Genomic DNA, 24567 nt, shown 5'->3' with positions numbered 1-24567 from the left:
TCAGTGACTCGCGAAGTCGTGTGGCTCTGAAGACGGTGATCTGTTCATTGGTTAGATACATGAAGCTCAGTGGTCCCCTTGGTGCTATTCGAGAGGAGTAGGCTATGTCCTGTGTGAGGTGTCAGCTGAACTGTTTAGCATACCCCTAAGTTACTACAAGTCCAGTGCCTGGTGACCTACACGGAGGGGAAGCTCCCCGTAAGACCATGCAAATTTAAGAGAAGCAATGTCATACAACAGATAATGTCTTATTAAATGGAAATTATTAGGGGTGGCCCAACCAAGCACCAAGGTACAGGCACAACATCTCAGACGGATATATTAATGAAGGAAAGTAGCGGTCACTATAGCAGTTTCGTTTATTACCGTAAGACAATAAATAAAATGATTTGCCGACTGAATCAAGCATACGAACATTTAATAAATGGACAAAAGATTTAATTATGAACTGTAGCCTTGGGGCAGGTGAGAGGGCACATGAAAGCACAGTGTGAAACATGGCCAATAACTGCATAAATGGTTAGTAATTTGAAGAAACATCCATGGAAAAGCAAGGACGAACACCAACACATCTGCCAAAGCACAAGAATGGGAGCAGTTAGCAGGCTACAGATAAAACTGTGCAATTAAGCCCTGTTGTATATTAAGTAGCTTCATGTTCCCCTCGCCTCGGTGACTGCATCAACAGCTCATGCTTACCACTCTCAAATAGTGTGAATATACAAGAGGGCTGCAGTCGCAACTGGAAATTCTGAGTTCTGCTCGACATCCGCACTCCGTTCTTAGTCAGAGAAACTTAGCTGGTTGTACCAGCATAGGAACCTCACTGGCCAATCGCAGCAGACCTTACAAGTTTCGACCATTAATAATTTTATAAACAATTTTAACAAATGTCTGCTCTCACAGATTTTGTCGTGGTTGTTGTGGCACAGGAAGGAAAGCAAAAATACCTCCCACTACATGTCAGATTTCCAAAACCAGCCAAACAAAACTCTTGCAATTAAAAACATATGGGGAAGTGTGCCTTCTACCGAATTCATTATTGTGAGCCAATCACAGTTCAAAAAATGGTTCAAATGGCTCTGAGCACTATGGGACTCAACTGCTGAGGTCATTAGTACCCTAGAACTTAGAACTAGTTAAACCTAACTAACCTAAGGACATCACAAACACCCATGCCCGTGGCAGGATTCGAACCTGCGACCGTAGCGGTCTTGCGGTTCCAGACTGCGGCGCCTTTAACCGCACGGCCACTTCGGCCGGCCCAATCACAGTTCCTATTACTCAGTTGTAAACGAACATTCCTGCTTGGCGCAGCTATGGACAACGGCCAGTCCCATAGTCTCAAGTTCTGAGTGTTTCACCTGGTTTTCAGCCAAAAGGAGTCCTTCTAGCACCTCGCACAACGCAGTTCTATGGAATGCAGACCACCCACCTATGTGCTCAGTGGCGGCTTTCAGTCCCAAACAGGTTTGTGAGAATCTGATCCTTCTAAGGTAACCTCCCTGTGACGAGCCAGCTAAAGAAAACTTCCAAGGCTGCAGAAAATAATAGCTCTCCCTCACTGTAACAAGTCCGCAGTTCGTGGTATTGCGGTAGCGTTCTCGCTTCCCGCGCAAGGAGTCCCGAGTACAGTTCCCGTCGGGGTCAGGAATTTTTCTCTGCCTCGAGATGACTGGGTAATGTTTTGTCGTCTTCATCATCACCATTCATCTCCATTACTGTAGGAGGAAGGCAATGGCAAACCATCTCCGCTAGGACCTTGCCTAGTCGGCGGTGCGGGTCTCTCGCATCGTCCCCTACGCTTCTCGGAGTATGGGACATCATCATCACTATAATAAAAGGAAAGACGAAGAAAAAATAATTAGCTGTGTAGTCATTGGCAGTTGTGAATATTGTCTACAGTTTTTATGCAGCCCTACAGAATCGACTATACTAACTATTAGCATGAGCATATTACATTATAAGATCGGACACACGACAGTTTGGGGCATAAACTGCCGCATAATAACTAGAACCAAGTTTCATCCTCTTCCATTCCTTCATCCATAAAAACACACACTCAGCACTACAATGTACAAAGCTGTCGTCCATACATCACAGAGACACACCTGACTTTTCGTTACAGGTCAGCAGAAGGCAATCGCAAACCATCTTCACTAGGATCTTGCCTTGAATGGCGATGCAGGATTCCTGCCTCTGCTCCTTTATATCCATTTCCTGAGTATGGAACTATTTTAGAAATTTATGTTCAAGCCATGATAAGTCTGTCGTCAGAGGGACATGACTAGAGGAAAGTTCTCTGTGAACATACACAAAACGACTAGCGAAGTCATTGCTGCTACATCAGCCTTCATATTGTTAGCATGATAAGTGGACTAATGCTGGTTGTTTCGGTTGTAGCTCCAGCGTCAACTGATACTCCTATAAGCTGCTGTGACACCTCTTGTCATGGTGGTAGTAGGGGGATCATTTCTCCAAATGTAAGGCATCGCCTTGTTGGTTCTAGCAGATGCTGCATTTTCCGCGAACTGAATTGTCCCAAGAGGCTATAGTCTAATTTGGAATAGTTATTATCTGGCGTGTAAGCCGGATTTTTATAGGCACAAAAATTATGCCCAGTATAAAAGGGAAGGGTGTCTTGCCTCGGCAGGGACGCAAAACTAAAATACGTAGCGCACTTTAAAAACTGTCTTGAAGAGCTGTCGAATCCACCACTACACAAAGATGAAATAGATATGTTCTTCAAAACCATGGCTATGATCGCGAAAAAACTTTAGCCAAATCCCATTACGCAGACGAAGATCGGAGCTTTCCAAATCGTCACAGAGGGAGAAGTCTTAAATCATGTTTAATGTGATTCTAGTTCAGCTACTGTGAATTACTATGAAAGTCATTCGTCCTCAAAGCACTCATCAGCACCGTTCCTCAGGTCAGCCATTGACACACCTGCAGCACCTCTTAGTGAAGTAACTCAAACAAGTGACATTGTCACTTAGGTGCTCGGATTTTCGTTAAATGATCTTACTGATGACCAGTACTAATACAACAAATAATACGAAAAAAGACAACGTTTTGTATAAAATTCCATACTTCACTTGCTGTATAAAACTCACTGGAAGCTATGAAAGCTGCTTTGCGGTTGTTTGTAGCTGAGGTTTTTGTTGTGTGTTAAAGACTTGTAAAATGTTTATTTTTTTAATTGAATTTCTTGCAAAATATAAACAAGTACTACTAACTGCTATAAGAAATATGCTTTCACACAATGAACTTTGCGGGCAGCACGTATGCACTGAATAGTCAATGCGGTTGCAGTTTTATTTTCTGTGAAAACACAAACGCGCTATGTAATTTAGTTTTGCGTCCCTGCCAACGTGAAACGCCCTGTCCTGTCCGTACTGCACAAAACACCTCTTCCTAGGAAAATCCGGCTTTAAGGCTCAAGTTGCGACGTTCTCGCTACAAGTACAAGATGCAGGCAGCCGCCACAGCGCCCCACTTTCCACGGCGACAGAAAATCGCTTTATCGTCTGTATCTCCTAGAAAGACAACGGGAGCAGTTTGAAATTCACGTGTGGTTAAGTCATTAGACTATTCTAAAGTATGTAAAAAGAACTACATTTAACTGTAATTGGGAACAGACTTTATTTTCATTTCTTAAACATATGAAATTTTCTCGCCCGTGAAATACCATCATACTAATCACGCCATATCGCGAAAACTAGTGGACTGAATGAAATATTTGTTTCCTTTGAATACAAAAATATCTCGTGCAGCAAGTCAATTTTCGAAATTTGTGTCTGGATCTGGTATGTATAACGTTTAGATTTGTTTTCTCTTTTCAATGTTTAGCTTGCACCAAGTATGAGATTCGAAAGATGTACCGACTACAAGTATTACGTAAACATTCCGAAATTAACGTATGGTATAGCTGTCCATTGTGTCCCCTTTATACCATTAAACGGTACACGTAATCTCCTATTACAAAAGCTGATAGGGAATGGTAAGCACACTGCTTTGTACAGTGGAAGTTCTATCACAGTAAGAGCTCACAGTGCTGGTTCCCGTTGGCGTATTGGTGACTGGAACAGTGCAACCCGCTTCCTATCAAATGTCAACTACACTACTGGCCATTAAAATTACTACACCACGAAGATGACGTGCTACAGACGCGAAATTTAACCGACAGGAAGAAGATGCTGTGATATGAAAATGATTAGCTTTTCAGAGCATTCACACAAGGTTGGAGCCGCTGGCGACACCTACAACGTGCTAACATGAGGAAAGTTTCCAACCGGTTTCTCATACACAAACAGCAGTTGACCGGCGTTGGCAGGTGAAACGTTGTTTCGATACCTCGTGTAAGGAGGAGAAATGCGTACCATAACGTTTCCAACTTTGATAAAGGTCGGATTGTAGCCTATCGCAATTGCGGTTTATCGTATCGCGACATTGCTGCTCGCGTTGGCCGAGATCCAATGACTGTTAGCAGAATATGGAATCGATGGGTTCAGGAGGGTAATACGGAACGCCGTGCTGGATCCCAACGGCCTCGTTTCACTAGCAGTCGAGATGACAGGCATCTTATCCGCATGGCTGTAACGGTCGTGCAGCCACATCTCGATCCCCGAGTCAACATATGGGGACGTTTGCAAGACAACAACCATCTGCACGAACAGTTCGACGACGTTTGCAGCAACATGGACTATCAGCTCGGAGACCATGGCTGCGGTTACCCTTGACGCTGTATCAGAGACAGGAGCGCCTGCTATGGTGTACTCAATGACGAACCTGGGTGCACGAATGGCAAAACGTCATTTTTTCGGATGAATCCAGGATCTGTTTACAGCATCATGATGGTCGCATCCGTGTTCGGCGACATTGTGGTGAACGCACATTGGAAGCGTGTATTCGTCATCGCCATACTGGCGTATCACCCGGCGTGATGGTATGGGGTGCATTTGTTACACGTCTCGGTCACCTCTTGTTCGCATTGACGGCACTTTGAAGATTGGACGTTACATTTCAGATGTGTTACGACCCGTGGCTCTACCCTTCATTCGATCCCTGCAAAACCCTACATTTCAGCAGGATAATGCACGACCGCATATTGCAGGTCCTGTACGGGCCTTTCTGGATACAGAAAGTGTTCGACTGCTGCCCTGGTCAGCCCATTCTCCAGATCTCTCACCAATTGAAAACGTCTGGTCAATGGTGGCCGAGCAACTCACTCGTCACAATACGCCAGTCACTCCTCTTGATGAACTGTGGTATCGCGTTGAAACTGCATGGGCAGCTGTACCTGTACACGCCATCCAAGCTCAGTTTGGCTCAATGCGCAGGCGTATCAAGGCCGTATTACGGCCAGAGGTGGTTGTTCTGGGTACTGATTTCTCAGGATCTATGCAAACAAATTGCGTGAAAATGTAATCATATGTCAGTTCTAGTACAATATATTTGTCCAATGAATACCCGTTTATCATCTGCATTTCTTCTTGGTGTAGCAATTTTAATCGCTTGTAGTGTACTTTAAATAGGACTGTTGAGAGCACATGTTTCAATATTACGGGTGCATTCAATAAGCAATGCATCATATTTTTTTCTGAACGCTGGTTGGTTTTGTTCGTGATTTCAATACAGCATATTATTCCCCACTCTTTTGGCTACAAAACGCTATTTTTCAACATAATCTCCGTTCAGTGCGACGGCCTTAGCCCACCTTACTGCGAGGGCCTGTACGCCCGCATGGTACCATCCTACTGGTCGGCATCGCAGCCAACGACTTGCTGCATCAATAACCTTCCCATCATCTACGCACTGCTTCCCGCAGAGTGCACCCTTCATTGGGCCAAACAGTTGGACGTTGGAGGGTACGAGATCCAGGCTGTAGGGTGGATGAGGAAGAACAGTCCAGTAAAGTTTAGTGAGCTCCCTGCGCAGACTTTTGTAAGGCCTTGTGCTGTCATGGAGAAGGAGAAGTTGATTTGCATTTTCGTGCGACGAACACGCTGAAGTCTTTTCTTCAGTTTCTTGTGGGTAGCACAATACACTTCAGAGTTGATCGTTGTATCATGAGGGATGAGGAAGGTCATAAACCGATTAACATCTTCAGATTGCCAGAAGACCGTCGTCATGGCTTCAACAGCTGTGGGTATTGCTTTGAATTTTTTCATCGGAGGAGAGGCGGTGTGGCGCCATTCCATGGATTGCCGTTTTCTTACCGGTTCGAAGAGATGAACCCATGTTTCGTAGGCTGTGACGATATTCGACAAGAAATTGTCACAGTCAGCTTCGTAATGCCCAAACAGTTCCGCACAGATGGTCTTTCGCTGCTGTTTATGGACATCTGCCCAGCGGGCAGACACCAATGGATAATCCCAACTGGCGGACGAGTGTGTCAACATTACCAACAGAGATATCCAGTTCTGCAGCGAGAGGTTTTATTGTGATTCGTGGATCACCTCGAGTGAGAGTGTCCACACATTCCAACATTGCAGGAGTCACAGCGGTCTGCGGCCGGGCGGCACGTGGGAGGCCGCGCACGTTTGTGCGACCTTGTTGTAGTGATGAGAGACGCCTCGCCCAACGACTCATCGTGCTTTTGTTCACTGCCAGGTCTCCGTGGCTATTCTGCAACAATGATGCTCTCGTTTCCCGCAACAAAAAAAAAAAATCAATGACACAACTCCGTTACAGACGTCATTTTGAAGGCCACGTATAGTCCAACCACCAATCGGAACTTCATGAAACTATAGAGGCTCAAGCGGAAATATTCTACGATGCCCCACAGCAAATTCCTCATTTTTTCAGCTGCCCGAGAAAATAATGCGATTCTTACTGAACACCTCAAGTACTACCTGCTCGACACTGCTATCGAGGACGTGAAAGTGCTCGTAGGATGTTATCTGACAGTTCACATGGACGTTGCACGTGGATGGGTCGATACACATCGCAGTTCTTTTTCCACTTATCTTGTAAAGATGTTCGTCCCTTAGAGCCGAAGTAACTCATGGCCGTAGGGCCTCTTGTGTGTTCACTGACCTTTGATGACAAAAGAGTTGCTGTAATGATTTAACCCGATATTTGACACCATACTGTCAGTGGTTACGTGCACAGTTGTTATCGGATACTACCATATCTCTATTAGGCACAAATACTGCACAATGTTTGGTACCAACGGAAATTATGATAGCAACCTGGCGTATCGAATGGTTCGAATGGCTCTGAGCACTATGGGACTCAACTGCTGTGGTCATAAGTCCCCTAGAACTTAGAACTACTTAAACCTAACTAACCTAAGGACATCACACACAGCCATGCCCGAGGCAGGATTCGAACCTGCGACCGTAGCGGTCGCGCGGTTCCAGACTGTAGCGCCTTTAACCGCTCGGCCACTGCGGCCGGCCTGGCGTATCGAAATAATTTCACACGGAATTAACAGATACATGATTAAAACGCAGTATAGACACAATCTTGACATTTAAATGAGAATTACCCCTAGTTATGCAGCAGTGCATCGTTTAAGTCTGAATCCGTGCGCCTCTGATACCCCACTTTCTTCCTTACCGACTGTGTCGTCAAGTTGCACAGGGAATTTGCTTCATCTCCATGCAAGTGAATCTTGAAAGCAACCAATGAGAGACCTGAAACGTGTTGGTGCGTGCACATTCGCGTGATCGTCCACGCATCCGCTGTATACTAACGACGCAGAATGCCGCCCAAAAGCCTCACGTCATCGGGTTCCACGTAGTCAATCGCACAATGTAGGACGTTGTTTAACTTTGCGTGTTTAACGCAACCCAAAACTAAAATATCGATTTAAATTTCCTGATAAAGTGAGAGCATATGACACTGTCGACGGTGATCCGTCTGTCGGCTGGGGACATTTAGCTCGTCGGCTCCCTCGGTGCAAATAAAGGGGAGTAGATTATGTGCCGGCTGCCCCTACTTTCTGTCATCCAACACAAACATGACACCACACTACTCACACCCATTACTGTCACCTACACTTATTAGATACACTTAAATGCTCACCTCTCACGTTTCGCAAAGGAACGGTGCAATTCTCCGTGAAGGACAGGAAAACATTTCCAATCAGGTGGCTCATCCCGCCCAGATAATAATGACATATGACTTTACTTTTTAAACGCATTTTCACTAGATCACTCTCTTGTCTGTCTGTCTGTTCGGTGCAAGGTTTTAAATTGATTTTAAACTAACTTCCCGATTTGGGACACACTTGAAATTTTAAACATAGCTCAGAAATGAATGGTAATGCAATACTGACTCTCTTGTCTGTCCGTTCGGTACGGGTGGGAGGTGCGAGTGGAAAATGTTGGTAACACATGTCATCTCGGTTGACCTGTATGAATCGTACGTTGTGTGGGGATTATCGGAATTTATTTCAGGCGGTATTGAACAGAGGGCACGACTGAATAGATAGAGTGGGATAAAGAGATTTAAAGAAAGAGGGGGAGAAGGAGATGTGCCCAACACATGTAACAAATGCGTACACGGGAGAAGTTGACGGTAAAAAGCATGTTATTTTCAACTTGGGACAACTAAATTTTTCGCAAACGACGGATCGTTCTAAGAAAATGTTCTAGGTGAAAACTTAATATCAGTAAAGCGGACATCTGTCTGTGCTACGACTGGCCAGCTCCTAACCACCCTTCCTGCGCGAGGGAGGTCAGCTTCGTATTTTCAAATGGGAACCCCCCATTTTATTGCACATTCGGATTCTACGCCAGAAAATACGTACGATTTACTCAGACCATTGTTTTATGGTCGCGGCAGATGGTGCTGTAATCTATAAATATCCAGTGTGCGAGTTTTTGCAATTAAGAACACACGTATCTGATTCTACATTTCCCTCATGAATCCATGGATCCTGCGTGTCAGGAGGGGGCTGTTCAAGCTGGTTGAGACTCTGTAATGGTGTGGTGCATGTGTAGTTAAAGTGACGTGGGACCCCTGATACGTCTAGATACGACGCTGACAGGTGACACGTACATAAGCATTCTGTCTGATCACCTACCGCCATTCGTGTCCATTGTGCATTCCCGTGGACCTGGGAACTCCAGCAGGACAATGCGGCACCCAACATGTCCAGAACTACTACAGAGCGGCTCCAGGAACAGTCTTCTGAGTTTCCGCTAGCCACCAAACTCCCCAGACATGAACATTATTGAGTATATCTGGGATGTCTTGCAACGTGCTATTCAGAAGAGATCTCCACCCCCTCGTCCTCTTACGGATTTATGGACAGCCCTGCACGATTCATGGTGTCAGCTCCATACAGCACTACTTCAGACATTAGTCAAGTCCATGGCACGTCGTTTTGCGGCACTGCTATTTGCCTAAATGTAAACCTTTGAATTCTAAGGTTGATATTTATGTCCGAAATTTACTTTAGTGTTGCAAATTCGACTGTACAGTTCAATATGGCAAGCCGTTTCAGTGGTTAGAAACTACGTTTAATGTGATCCAGGAACAACGACGAGGCTGTAATAGTTTTCTGTTCCCATCGAGATGTTTGAATTTGGTGAGTCCCCTTACCTCTCACAATTGGGGTGCTTGATTTCGGTGAGTATCCATGGCAGGTGCACCCGTCACTATCACTTCATGGGCGTTTTACCTTATTACAATGGTTGTGCTTTGTATTTCGTTGGTAGCCGCGTTGGGCGGAAACACACAGGGAAATCAGTCACCCTGTTGGCGGAGTCTAAGATGGGCACCGAGATCAAGCATTCCTATGGTTTCAGAACTCACCACAGTGAACACCACAGGAACAGGAAAATACGTTACCATATAAGTAGCTTATTTGTTAAAAATTTCAGTCTCTAGCCAAATTATTTGTACTGTACGATCCCATTTGCAACACTCAAGTAACGTTTGAAATCAGTATCAACCGTTAGAACACAGAGGTTTACATTTTACATTTACATCACAAATGAAATATAGAATCAAATCTGTCTGGTCTTTTTTGTGGCGGTGTTCGTAGCGACAAACACTTGGCTGTAGAAATGGCTTACGAAGTCACCGCCACACTTTTAATAGCGGGCCGACCGGTCCGCTGGAACAGTGAACAGAAAGATGAAAGCCCAAACACTCATATTAAATAAAAGTCGGTACTTATCTTTTATTTACGAAGATACACAAACACAGTAGTGAACTCGGTGTCTACAGAAATCTGTCTAGTTCGAGTCGGAGCGGCTAGGTCAGCGTCGGCTGACGACAAACAACAACTCTGCTGCGATGAACACACAACTGACTACCAAGTACACAATTCGGAGGCGAGTATCCAACTGAGCGGCGAATACAGAACTGTCCTAGCGCTCGCGACTCCAGCGCTTAAGAAGCCAGAAGCGAGCGGTGGCGCGCGCAGACTTGCGGCGATTTCCTGTCTCGCTGGCGCTGCTTATACGGACGGCGTCCGAACTTTGATGCTGCCAACCTTTTGGCAGCGGGCTCGGGTGGCATTACTGGCTAGGATACAACAGTCTTAATTGCGAAAACAGGCACACTTGATTAACACCATCTACCACGAATGAGAAGCAATGGTTTTAATAAACTGTGCGAATTTCTGGTGTAGAATCCGAATATGTAATAAAAATGGGGGGGAGTGGGCGGGAGGGGGTTCCCACATGTAAATACAAAGCTGATGCCGCCTACTCTGGAGGAGTGGTTAGGCGGTGGCCATTTGTAATCCAGACAGATGTCCCCTTTACTAATATTAAGTTTTCACCTACAAAATTTGTTAGTACAATGCGTCTTATATATATGGGTGAATATTAATAAAACCGACAAACTGTAGGGACAGATTCCTGACACTAGAAATGGAGGAAGAAAGGTCCTATGGACATGTGCCCCGAAATTGAGGTGCGCGTGCGACATCAACAAATCGTCCCAGAACACAGTACAGAGCTGCATCGCATCCACGTCACAACAGATATTCAAAGCGGCCTCCATGAGATTGCATGTGAAAGGAATAGCAGCGGTTTTCATGCAGGATACACTTAATCGCACTCTGGCTTACACCATGTTGGCGGGACATTGCCTGGAGCTTGTATAAGGATTCGTCTCAATATCATGTAGAGTCCGGTCTTCCAAATTTTGTGTACGCACAGTTCGCCTCTTTCCTGCACGTTCGTCTGTCCGAAAGGACCTATGGTCACACAAGTGCCCAAAAAGGGCTTCAAATATAATGTGATGTGGTTAGAATCTGTGAGGTTACTTGTTTTGGTATAGCCTTGCTGTCTCCAGACCGTTCCCATCTACTTGGCCGTACACAAACACCTTCTTGGCTTGTTCCTGATAAGAATACTGGACAATTATGCTGCTTACAGTACGCTCCATGAATTACACAGCATGTAACACACACACGGCACGTGGTCAGAAGAACTGTCATTCGTCAGCGCCATCTCCCGTGACAACGATGCATTTCCAGACACATGTTCATAGGACATTTTTTCCCCATGTCCATTAAGGAATCTGTCCCTGCTGTTTGTCGGTTTTATTAATCTTCATAGGGTGAATCACCTAGACCTTGCACCGCTAATGTTGCGGAGATGGGAAGATCGTATTTTGAAAAGTTTCCACATCAAAATTTATTTGTACCATTCAACCTGCGTAGTTATTAGGTACGATGTTGTTTTATATATAATTAAGGTGAGGACGTCCAATTTATTAAACACTCCCATCATAGCACAAGACATTAAACTTATCCTCTGGTCCAAACGCAACACGCCCCCTGGTCACGACTGTGTCATCTACCGCCACCTTCGAGAAAGCCCCTATTCCTTCCTGACTGTCCTCGCCCACCTCTATAACGTCATCCTCTCCACCGGCTTCTACCCTGACCTGTGAAAGACCTCCAAAAGTCCCTATTCCTTCCTGACTGTCCTCGCCCATCTCTATAACGTCATCCTCTCCACAGGCTTCTAACCTGACCTGTGGAAGACCTCCCGCGTCCTCTTATTCCTCAAACTCAACAAACCCCTTTTGCCGCCTCTTCCTATCGTCCCATCTGCCTCACCTCCGTCTTCAGTAAGGTCTTCGAAACCGTCCTCTCCCACCATATCCATCAGCACCTTACTCAACACCATCTCCTCCCCTTTACCCAGTGTGGCTTCCAACACTCCTTCTCCGCTGAAGACCAACTCCTTCACCTCGTTCACCTTCTGTCCCTCCAGCTCAACTCCCGTCGCTCTGCCTTTTTTGTTTCCCTTGACCTCCAAAATGCCTATGACCTTGTATGGCATCCTTCTTTAAACTCCAAACCAACGGCCTGCCTATTAATTTTGTCCGTCTGGTCGCGTCCTTCCTCTCGCACCGTCCTTTCTATGTCACCCTCCACAACACCAACTCCCGTATCTTTTATCCCACTGCTGGCGTCCCCCAGGGCTCTGTCCTTCTCTCCTCTCTCCTTTATCTCTTGTATATGGCTGATATGCCCAAGCCACCCCCACCTGTCCACCTTCTCCAGTATGCTGATGACACTGCCTTCCTGGCTCTCTATCCTACCCTTCAACGGTCCCAACTTACCCTCCAAACCCACCTTAACCAGTTCACCACTTGGTGTAACCAGTGGTTCCTCTGTCTCAACCCCTTCAAAACCCAGGAAATCATCATAGGCCACACTACCCATTCCTTTCATCTCCATGATTTCTACCTCACCCTTTTTGGTTGTCCCATCCAGCTTACCCCCACCCTGAGATACCTTGGCCTCACCCTCGACTGACACCTCACCTGGACCCCTCACCTCCAGACCATCCAGCAGAAAGCCCATTCCCGCCTCCGCTTTCTGAAACTCCTGTTTGGCCGGACATGGGGATTTCATCCTTCTACCATCCTCTACACCTACAAATCCCTCATCCCTCCTGTCCTCTGTTATGCCAGCGTTGCCTGGATCTCCACACCCACCCACTTTTACAAGGCCCTCCAAATCCTCGAACGCCATGCACTCTGCATTGCCTTTCATATCCGCCTTCCTTCCCCCACACGGCTCCTGCGTGAACTCATCCCCTTCCCCCACCTCCTCCTGTTCCTCCAACATCTCCGCATCCTTTACATTGTCCGCAGGCTTGATCCCCCCCACCCTCTGGTTTCCTCCTTCCTCTCCACCTGCCACCCGTTGCCGCGCCTCTATCGCTGTATCCCTCCCTCTCTCCACCTCCACACCCTCCATCTCCTTCGTCAGGGCAATTTCCAGCGCCTCCCCCTCCCGGATGATGAACTTTGCCGTGACATCTACCCTTCCTTCCAACTATAACCTGGCCTTGTTCCTCCCCCCCTTCCCAGGGCCCACTTTTTCCTCTCCCCTCCTTCTCCCAGAGCATATTTTCCTCCTTCTCCCCCCCCCTGAGACCCTGCACTCCATCCTTGCCTGTTTCCTTCCCGCATCCCTCCCTACCTGGCCCTCTTCAGCACGCCCCCCATCCATCTCCCCCCTTCTCTTCCCCTCCCTCCTTTCTTCCAGTCTCCCTAATCTCATTGCGCCTGGCAGATCCTCCATTTTGATCATTGTGAGTGTTGCGTTTAGTTTCTCCTGTGCGTCAAGAGGTGTGATTTTAATTGTGTGCTGCCCTTGTACTTAGTGTCACTGTCGGTGATTGTTATGTGCTACACCATCTGTTGATACTTTTATGCTCTGGTCACACTGTGCCTTGTGTTCTTTTAATTGTCCCAGTGTGTGGTTTTTTGTGTGCACTACTTTTTTATGGTTTTTATCTCCATTTTACAGTCGCCCTTTTTTTTGTCTATTGCCTTCCATGATGTTCCTCCTTTTTTATATCTACGTTCACCATGTTTTCTCCTTTGTATATTTTTAAATGTCTTCTATTGTTTGTTCTATGTCTTTCGGCTGAAGAGCAGCGCATATGCTGCTGCCAGCCCGCCCCAGTGGGGAATTGAAATACAATAAAGGAAAAAAAAGTCCAATATATCGCCTCAGCTAGGATGCAGACTACACTTAAACTCTTCGGCATATCGGCGAAATGCCGCGCGTGATGAGGATAATGGGCAAGGGACACTACGTAAGTATTGTGTGGATCAGTTTAAAATTTGAGTCGGTCAGGAGGTGTGCTAGTATAGTCTGTGCAGTTGCGATGACCACTGTACCCGGATGGCTTAGCGGTCAGAGCGTATGCGTAGTAAGCCGGAGACCCAGTCTCGAATTCCAGTCCAGTAAAAATTTTCAACTTTCCCCATTGATTTAAATCAATGCCCATTCGTAGCCAATTCTGCACTTCCTTTGTGCTTACTATGTTGTTACGTTCGCTTGCAGTGTGCTTGTGTGTTGCTTGAGCGCACTGTGATATGCTAGTCAGTTACTGTGTGACAGTCCAGGCAGCTGGTCGTGTGTGAACCATGGCAGTTACCAATGCAGAAAAAGCCGACATGCTCATGGTGTATGGAGAGTGTAGGTAGACTGTAAATTGTTCTTCTATAGTGCATGCGGCAAGATATGCCAATAGACGTCAACCATCTCGCCAATTATTTATCAACCTCTTCAACCAGTTACGTGAAATAGGTAGTGTACCACTTAGATAACACAACAGAAGGAAACAACTGACGACAGAAGAGGGAGAAATTAATGTCCTTGCTGCTGTTGGTGTGTTGCCAGCCCCCGCTGGCTTCGTCAGGTGGAGCGTCAGCGGCCATGTAGCTCACGGGCCCGTTTTTCATAGACGAAACACTGAACGCGCACAAATATCGCAGCCTCCTGACAGACCATTTTCCACAGATATTAGAAGGCGTTCCTCTGCAGACTGTGATGAACCTGTGCTAGCAACATGATGGCTGTCCAGTCTATAGTGTAAACACAAGTTTGGCGTCGGTGGCGACACCTACAACGTGCTGACATGAGTAAAGTTTCCAACTGATTTTCATACACAAAGAGCAGTTGACCGGCGTTGCCTGGTGAAACGTTGTTGGGATCCCTTGTGTAAGTATGTTCTCACGAATTGTTTCCAAATCGTAGGACTGGATGCTGAGTACCTGTACCTTGGCGGGCCCGTTCCCCGTATTTGTCGCTTGTAGACTTTTTACTCTGGGGAAAGCTGAAAGACGCCGTCTACGACAACATACCAACTACACCCGATGATATGCAACGACGTATTACTGCCACTTGCTCGGACATCTCCGCTGTTCAGCAGTTGTTCTATACCAGACTGGACGCGTGTATTTCAGCTGCCGATAGTCATCCTGAATACAACCTGTGATGGTCAGTTGTCTCGTTACTGGTCAGAATCCACATACTAATTTATGCTCTTGTGTTGCTCTTTAGTGCGTGCTATCTCTAGAGGGTCAGGAGTCTGTAAGGGGCAACGAGAAATTATTTTACACTTCTTAGTTTTACTTAAAAAGTGTTATTTTAAAAATTTATTTTTAATTAAAAATTTATTTTCTGCTTTTTACTTTTGTATGTGTAAAATTAGACAACAAATTTTTGTAATTTCATACACAGATGAGTAAAACGCAGAAGCAATTATTTCATTAAAAATAAATTTTTAATATAACACTTTTTTAAGTCAGACTAAAAAGCGTAAAATAATTTCTTCTATCTCCATAAGATTCCTAACCATGTACAGATAGCTCTGAACATTTATGCTCGTGAATCTTTAACAGGTATGGCAATACTTTGTGGGTTACATGCATTACATAACTGATTTACGAATAGTTCACCTCCTAACTATTATCATTTTTCATGTACCTCACGTTTTTCGTTACAAACTTAAAAGGATTTTCATAGCTATTAAAAATTCACAAATACAAATTTTTAGGTTTACCGGTATGCGGTTAGGAATCTGTACGTGATAGGATAAATTACACTACTGGTCATTAAAACTGCTACACCAGGAAGATGACGTGATGCAGACGCGAAATTAAACCGACAGGAAGAAGATGCTGTGATATGCAAATGATTAGCTTTTCAGAGCATTCACACAAGGTTGGCGCCGGTGGCGACACCTACAACGTGCTGACATGAGGAAAGTTTCCAACTGATTTTCATACACAAACAGCAGTTGACCGGCGTTGCCTGGAGAAACGTTGTTGGGACGCCTTGTGGAAGGAGGAGAAATGCGTACCATCACGTTTCCGACTTTAATAAAGGTCGGATTGTAGCCTATCGCGATTGCGGTTCATCTTATCGTGACATTTCTGCTCGCGTTCGTTGAGATTCAATGACTGTTAGCAGAATATGGAATCGGTGGGTTCAGCAAAGTAATACGGAACGCCGTGCTGGATCCCAACGGCCTCGTATCACTAGCAGTCGAGATGACAGGCATCTTATCCGCATGGCTGTAACGGTCGTGCAGCCACGTCTCGATCCCTGAGTCAACAGGTGGGGACGTTTGCAAGACAACAACCATCTGCACGAACAGATCGACGAGGTTTGCAGCAGCATGGACTATCAGCTCGGAGACCATGGCTGCGGTTACTCTGGACGCTGCATCACAGACAGGAGCGCCTGCGATGGTGTACTCAACTACGAACCTGGGTGCACGAATGGCAAAACGTCATTTTTTCGGATGAATTCAAGTCCCGTTTACAACATCATGATGGTCGCATCCGTGTTTGGCGACATCGCGGTGAACGCACATTGGAAGCGTGTATTCGTCATCGCCATACTGGCGTATCACCCGGCGTGATGGTATGGGGTGCCATTGGTTACACGTCTCGGTCACCTCTTGTTAGCATTGACAGCACTTTTAACAGTGGACGTTACATTTCAGATGTGTTACGATCCGTGGCTCTACCCTTCATTCGATCCCTGTGAAACCCTACATTTCAGCAGGATAATGCACGACCGCATGTTGCAGGTCCTGTACGGGCTCTTCTGGATACAGAAAATGTTCGACTGCTGCCCTGGCCGGCACATTCTATAGATCTCTCACCAATTGAAAACGTCTGGTCAAGGGTGGCCGAGCAACTGGCTCGTCACAATACGCCAGTCACTGCTCTTGATGAACTGTGGTATGGTGTTGAAGCTGCATGGGCAGCTGTACCTGTACACGCCATCCAAGCTCTGTTTGACTCAATGCCAAGGCGTATCAAGGCCGTTATTACAACCAGAGGTGGTTGTTCTGGGTACTGATTTCTCAGGATCTAAGCACCCAAATTGCGTGAAAATGTAATAACATGTCAGTTCTTGTATAATATATTTGTCCAATGAATACCCGTTTATCATCTGCATTTCTTCTTGGTGGAGCAATTTTAATAGCCAGTAGTGTATTAAAAATTCACAAGCACAAATTTCTAGGTTTGCCTGTATGGGGTTAGGAATCTGTACGGGATAGGATAAATTATTTTATAGTTTTTGGTTTGATTTAAAAATGTGTTATATTAATGATTTATTTTTATTTAAATGCTTTTTCCCCATCCAGCAACATCATTACCTGTCTCATCACATCAGTGTCATTCCGCTGTGTGCAGGCGGGCGCATCGACCACGCGCACCACTACAACAACGCGTACCGCGCGCTGGACGAGACGCTGGCGCTGGACGCGGCGCTGTCCGCCATCCTGCCGCTGGTGGACCTGCGCGACACGCTGGTCGTCGTCACGGCCGACCACTCGCACGTGCTCACCATGGGCGCGCTCAACGCGCCGCGCGGCAACCCCATACTCGGTGAGTCTTGACACAATTGGGAAATGGGGGAAAAAGGTAATCCAGAATGAATCTTTCACTCACCAGCAGATTGTGAGCCGAACTGAAAAGTTCCTGGCAGATGTAAGCCGTGTGCCAGTTGGACACTCGTACTCGGAACTTCGCGTTACATGGGCAATGTTTTTACTGATGAGCTAACGGGCACGGTGGAGATAAAGCCGTCATGACGGGCCGTGAGAGGTGCCTGGATAGCAGTCGGCGCGGTCGCTCAACGTTTTCGGCCAGGTGAACTGGCCACGCTGAAGAATCTGAATTAAGTGTGCATCGATGATGTCTGATATGTGTCATGCGATATTCACACGTAACCACTGACGAAAAATAACAAAAATGCTGGTAGTACGAAACGGAAAAAGGGCAAAAAACATAGCTCACTCGGTTAGAGCACTGTCCATGAAAGGCAAGGGTTCGGGCTCGAGTCCTAGTACAGCAAACAGTATTTATCCACCAGGAAATTTCAAAGCACCTCAGACTCCGCTGCAGAGTGAAAAATCTTTTAGGACCAGTCCCAGAGCCTGGCTAAGCAGTACACTAACCGTACCAGACTTATGTGTTTGTATACATTTGATACACTAGGGCAGAGTTCTGTGGAACCTCTTCTCCTGACGCCACATGAAAAAGTATATACTTTCTCTAAGACTAAAGTCGGCGTCATAATCAGGCGGCTTTGAACGTTAAAAATTACTAACGACGCACCACGAAGGAATTGTCCGAATGGGACGAAAATCGGTAGATGTGATGTACACTTGAACACCTTGAACTATTAGAGACAAGACATTGATATTCACAGAACATGTACATCAGTATGTTCTGCAGAAATTATTAGTATTTGAACCATGTTGGAGGGCGGGTTAAACGACATATCGTGGCGCAACACCACCTACAGGTAAAATATGCCTGCGGCTATCGTTGTCGCTGTGAATCGAAAGTAATGGATCAGTGTGACTCGAGCACACGTGCAGGATGCATCACAGACGTATGCGCGAACCACACCGTCAAATCAGTGAGTCTGGAAGAGGGCACATTATTGGCATCAAAGAATGTGATGCATCCATCTGCGAAATTGCTGCTCGTGTGGGGCGAAGTGTTTCGGCAGTTTAACGGATGTGTGCAGAATGGTACAGAGAAGGCCGTAGAACACGACGAGATTGGTCAGGTCGGACCACCCAGACCATCCCCCGAGAAAATTGATACCTCATACGAGTGGCACTCCAGGACAGATCTGCGTCCTATGGCGTAACAGTAGAACAGTGTAACATATAGTACACTATCAGGGGTGACAGTCCTTAGCCGTTTATTACGGCATGGGTTACTTGCGCGTCGTTCACTTCTCCGCCTACCTTTGCCGGTCGGTGTGGCCGAGCGGTTCTAGGCGCTTCACTCTGGAACCGCGCGACCACTACGGTCCCAGGTTCGACTCCTGCCTCTAGCATGGATGTGTGTGATGTCCCTAGGTATTTACGTTTAAGTAGTTCTAAGTTCTAGGGGACAGATGACCTCAGATGTTAAGTCCCATAGTGCTCAGAGCCATTTGAACCATTTTTTGTAGCGGTCGTGCGGTTCCAGACTGTAGCGCCTAGAGCCGCTCGGCCACCCCGACCGGCGAGCTGCACCACTTGACTGCATTCGCCCAAGACATGCAGCGCCAACTCAACGTCTTATGGTGTGGGATGTTATTGGGTACAACCACAAATCACAGTTGGTGCGTGTCCAGAGCACTGTGACCAGTGTGACTTACGTGGATGGCTTCCTGCGTCGCGTAGCCATACGTTTTCGCATGACACAACAGAAGCCATTTTCAGCAAGACAATGCACGACCACATGTTGCTGCACGAGGACGTGTCTTCTTGGTGTCACAACATGTCAGCCTTTTGCCCTGGGCCAGCAGATCGCCACGCTTGTCACCAATCGAAAATGTGTGGGAGATGCAGCACTGTGACCCAGTGCCAACCACTACAGATGAATTTTAGAACCAGGTGAATGCAGCATTGATGGTTATACCACAGGACGCCATTCGCGCCTTATACGCGTCGATGCCATCCATCATGCATGGAACAAGTTATCAGGGCCCACTGTGGACCCCTTGCCTACAAGACAACAGGACACATGCCGAACAGAGGTGACAGAAATGCTAATCATTTCTGCAGAACACACTAATGTTCATGTGTTGTGAATGTGGACGTCCTGTCTCTAGTCTTTCAACGTATTCTTTTTTTTTCAGCACACGAGTGTACATGTACATACAAACAAATCTGACTGGCTGTAGGGCCCTACCCATAATGCTCCAAACATTCTCAGTTAGGGAGAGATCCGGTGAGCTTGCTGGTCAAGGTAGGGTTCCGCGAGTAACACGACAAGTAGTAAAAGCTCTCGACGTGTGCGGGCGGGCGTTATCTTGCTGAAATGGAAGCCCAGGATGGAGTGCCATGAAGGATAACAAAACGGGGCATAGAATATCGCCGACGTACCGCTTTGCCGCAAGAGTTCCGCGGATTCCTGATATGGAAAAAGAATTATTCCTGGTTGTCAGGCCGGATGGTGGGCAATAGTCACGTTCGTATCCCACTGCTGTCCGGGGCGTCTCTAGACACGTCTTCGGCGTGGAATCTCATTGACTGAATTAGCGTTGTCTACAGTGATGACTCCCGCTTCGAATTGAGCCCTTATGACCAGCGAAGACGGGTCTGGAGACGCCCCAGACAGCGGTGGTTTACCAAACCACATTTTCGCCCGTCATACGGTGCGACAAGCAGGAGTGATGGTCTGGGGTGTCTTTTCTTTTCGTGCCTAGAGCCCTTTGGTTGGTATCCGTGGCACTCTTACAGCACAGCAGTACGTCGACGATATTCTACAAGCCTTTTTGTTGCTCACCATGGCAAACCATCCTGTGCTTACATTTCAGCAAGATAATTCCTGCCTACACACGGCGAGAGTTTCTACTGCTTGTCTTTGTGTTTTGCAAACCCTATCTCGGCCACAAAGGTCGACGAATCTCTCCCCAATTCAGAAAGTTTGGAGCATTATGAGCAGTGCCCTCGAACCAGCTCGGTAATATGATGGTACAACACGCCAGTCGGTCACAATCTGGCACGATATCTCTCAGGAGGACATCCAACAACTCTATCAATTAATGTCAAGCTGAATAACTGCTTGCATAAGGCCCAGAGATGGACCATCGTGTTCTGACTTGCTGAATTTCTGAAGTACTTTCTCTTCAATAAATCATCAAATTTTTCTGAAACTGTAATCATTTGTTTGTCCGTACATGTACATCACATCCACCTATTTCCGTCCCATTCGGATTATTCCTTCGTGGTGCGTCGTTTTTCTTTTCTTTTCTTTTGTTCTTAGAGTGGATGTATTCGTTCTGGGCAATGCCTGCTCTTGGGATTTGAGGTGACCTGTCTTGGCTGCTCACCTTGCCATTTTAATGTAGCATATCTTTGAAAAATAGGTCCCAGTTCAGGATCAGAGACGAGGAGCGAGAGTGCAGTGCTTTTTATAGAAACAGCCTTTGATCACATATGACGAGAGAGTGCAATGCTCTTTCCTTTCTCTAAATTCTTAATGTAACTGATCATTGAGTTTGGCCGCTGAGTGTAATGATAATACTATCACTGTGAGAGCAACAAGCTTAGACGTGCACTAGCTTATATTGATAATTAGTGAGTCCCCTAACTATGGAAAAGTTGTAGGAAAATTAAAGGATCTTCAAAACGAAGTCAAGACTGAGATTAAATGATATTTTTTTCCTGTAATGACTGACCAAAATATTTACAGAGAAAGGAGTTCTGTAAACCTCAAATCAAATTACAAAATTATTCTACAACTCTGGAGATGTACCAAAAAGTGTAGAAGACTGTATGGAGAAAGCGCAACAAGATCTGGTCATCGGGGCAGCTTGCGGAATCAAAATATCATAACCCAACACGGCGATAAAAATTATAACCAAATTAAGCAACACAAGTTGTGTGGTAAAGTAGGCAAGCTGCGAGCTGCTCTGAATATGGATCGCATTGTCGTAATTGTTACACTTACGTTTCCCTAAAATCAGTAAACCATGTATTCATCACCACAAAACAGGGGCTCGGAGATAGGTGACCCTCATGACAGGCTGTGATCGAATGACCACGAAATATGTACCTCCCTCCACTACTCTCTACTATCAAAAAACTCTATATGGAGGTAGTGACTCAACGCTGTTGCCAGTATGATGGACGAGAATATCGTCATATTTCATGAAAAAATGGGGGAATACTGCCAAGACTTCTCACTTTTGGTGTACAGAACACACCTTAACAAATAAGAGGTTGGTACTGGAATGGAGCAGTGTCCCAGCTTTTGATAGGCTTCTTTGAGCCAAGCACTGTGGTGGGGCGACTTAATTCAAATGGGTGCACCAAATTTTGGAGCCAAAGCAACGGGCCTTCGCATGCTGGCCGAACAGTGTTTCGGCGTCTCATCCTTTGATGTCTGAACAGAACAGGCGAAAATGTCGTGCTCGCTTATCCTCTGGGGATGGTAGTGACGGCATGGTGTTAGGAGAGGCGCCGGCTCTGCTGACAAAAGCACGAAACAGGCCAAAGCCTTATTTCTGTGAAAACTGTCCATCTCCCACGGGAACTTGCCCATACTAACTAAATTCACTGACCAACTCCTGCCGCCAAAGAGGACCCACAGACTACACAGGGAGAACATCTTCCTAGTGAGAAAAACGCAAAGCTTTCTTCCTATCACATATGTCCAGTATACTTTAAATAAAATCAACCACGAAATGATGGCAAGGATAAATCAAATGTTCCGCAGCAGTATGTGGCAGTAATGCCTTAACTTTTTCTGCAACCAGGTATGGTGACTGGCAGACAAAACTCACTTTGCACCCGAATCTGCGATGACAAGTACATGTAGCCTACCAGATACTAAGGAACTGCATCCAGGAGAATTCTCTGCATTTTACTAAAAAAACTAGAATCAAGTCTTTCTCACGACCAGTCATCAAGACACGTTGCTTTTCGGCACAATTAAGGACAATTAACAACTCAGAAACGAGGAAGTATATATTATAGAATTGTGTGGAATGAGGACAAATGTGTGTGTCAAATCTTATGGGACTTAACTGCTAAGGTTATCAGTCCCTAAGCCTACACACTACTTAACCTAAAGTATCCTAATGATAAACACACGCCCCCATGCCCGAGGGAGGACTCGAACCTACGCCGGGACCAGTCGCACAGTCCATGACTGCAGTGCCTTTAGACCGCTCGGCTAATCCCGCGCGGCTAATGAGGGCAAAAATGCAACTGCTAGATAGTATGCACGGCGCTAATTAGAGTTCAAGAATATCTGTGATACATAAAGCAAGGTTATTTATAAGTACTTCCAGTGTTTCAGAAGAAGACTATGCGAAAAAATATCTGTTGATAGAGCATCTTTACAAGTTTAGTTTCGTAATACGTGATGTGACGTGCTCCCACAAGCAGCAGGCGTGTCTAAACGTGTAGACAAATCATTCGCTTGGTAGTGTCGCATCAAATTAGGTCACGCCGCCAGATAGGCAACACAAAGAACAGATTTCCAAAGTGTGCTGCTGTTGCGCCTTCTCGGACAATTAGTGTCAGAGATTTTAAAGAATTTCACGAACGCTCTGACGTTAACAGCGTCCCAAACCGTACCCTTATCCAGCACCTGTAATGTAATTGAAATGTTGGAAAGATGCTCTATCTACTGGTGCTCTATCGGGTAAAAAGTATCCGCAAAGCACTACGTAATGCGGAATAGACCACTAGGTGTCACGGGAGGTGGACGTGCTAGTACGAAAGCGGGCGGGAGGTTGTGTTGTCAGTAGATAGCTCCGAAGATGACATAATAAAATAAACGTAGTGCCTTTTACCTTCACGCCGTTACGAGTAGGCAACACCACATGGTAATATCCTACAGCGCATACACTCACCGTAAACCCCCCGCCCGGCAGAAGGAGCGGACAGTCAGTGTTATCAGCAGAGAAGCGGTAACAGCAGAATGGATCGTGTGATGTACTGTCGGTAGCAGAGCCAGGATGGGGAAGGTGTAGGCACATTTGTTTAGTCCAAGCCTTGTTGACATAAATTTATTATTTAACAATAATTGGTTACACATCCAAGTTAATACAATTAACAGTTTAAAGGAAATTTTAGTAAATTTTTTTTTCAAAAACATTCTCTAGGAGAACATGCAGCCCCACTCGGAAATATTACATAAAGGTACTGTTAGTAAAGAGTATATTATATAATACACAAATATGGCAATATCAAGAAATAGATGTGTTTATCCCAAGCAATATTAGTAGAATTAAGAAATTTGCAATTTAAACGCACCAATTTTAACAAGGTCTAATGTAATAATAATTTGGACAGAACTTTCATAAAATGATCGATGATAGTGGATACCGTGCCATACACTATGAAACAAATTAAGAATTATTCACAGTAGACACCTGGCACATGATGATATTCTCTAAGGTATTTCAAATCACAAAATGTTGGCTACAAGACCCAACCACATAATAAGGTAATGATCATTCAATATAATAACAGTATATGAAAATTTCGGCCTTAGCCAGGTGACGAGAACCACACCAATGCAGTTTCCTGTTACACTCGAGTGCTAGGCCCAGCCGGCCGGAGTGGCCGTGCGGTTCTAGGCGCTACAATCTAGAACCGAGCGACCGCTACGGTCGCAGGTTCGAATCCTGCCTCGAGCATAGATGTGTGTGATGTCCTTAGGTTAGTTATGTTTAATTAGTTCTAAGTTCTAGGCGACTGATGACCTCAGAAGTTAAGTCGCACAGTGCTCAGAGCCATTTTTGCTAGGCCCAACAAACAACAGCTGGTCATTGAGAACCACGCTAGGCAAGCGAGC

The 24567-nt window shown here is 45.8% G+C and overlaps 1 protein-coding gene across 1 annotated transcript in view; it reads left to right on the top strand.

The window, feature by feature from the left end:
* LOC124722285 (alkaline phosphatase-like) overlaps nt 1-24567 on the top strand; it is a 658646-nt gene that overhangs the window by 557100 nt on the left and 76979 nt on the right. The window contains exon 6 of the mRNA XM_047247471.1: nt 17440-17634. Coding sequence (XP_047103427.1) covers nt 17440-17634 — 195 coding nt within the window. The remainder of the gene's footprint in view (nt 1-17439; nt 17635-24567) is intronic.

Source organism: Schistocerca piceifrons, chromosome X, assembly GCF_021461385.2.
Source record: "Schistocerca piceifrons isolate TAMUIC-IGC-003096 chromosome X, iqSchPice1.1, whole genome shotgun sequence".
Lineage (NCBI taxonomy): Eukaryota > Metazoa > Arthropoda > Insecta > Orthoptera > Acrididae > Schistocerca > Schistocerca piceifrons.
Note: the sequence above shows the minus strand (reverse complement) of the source record. Positions and strands in the feature narration are given on the sequence as shown.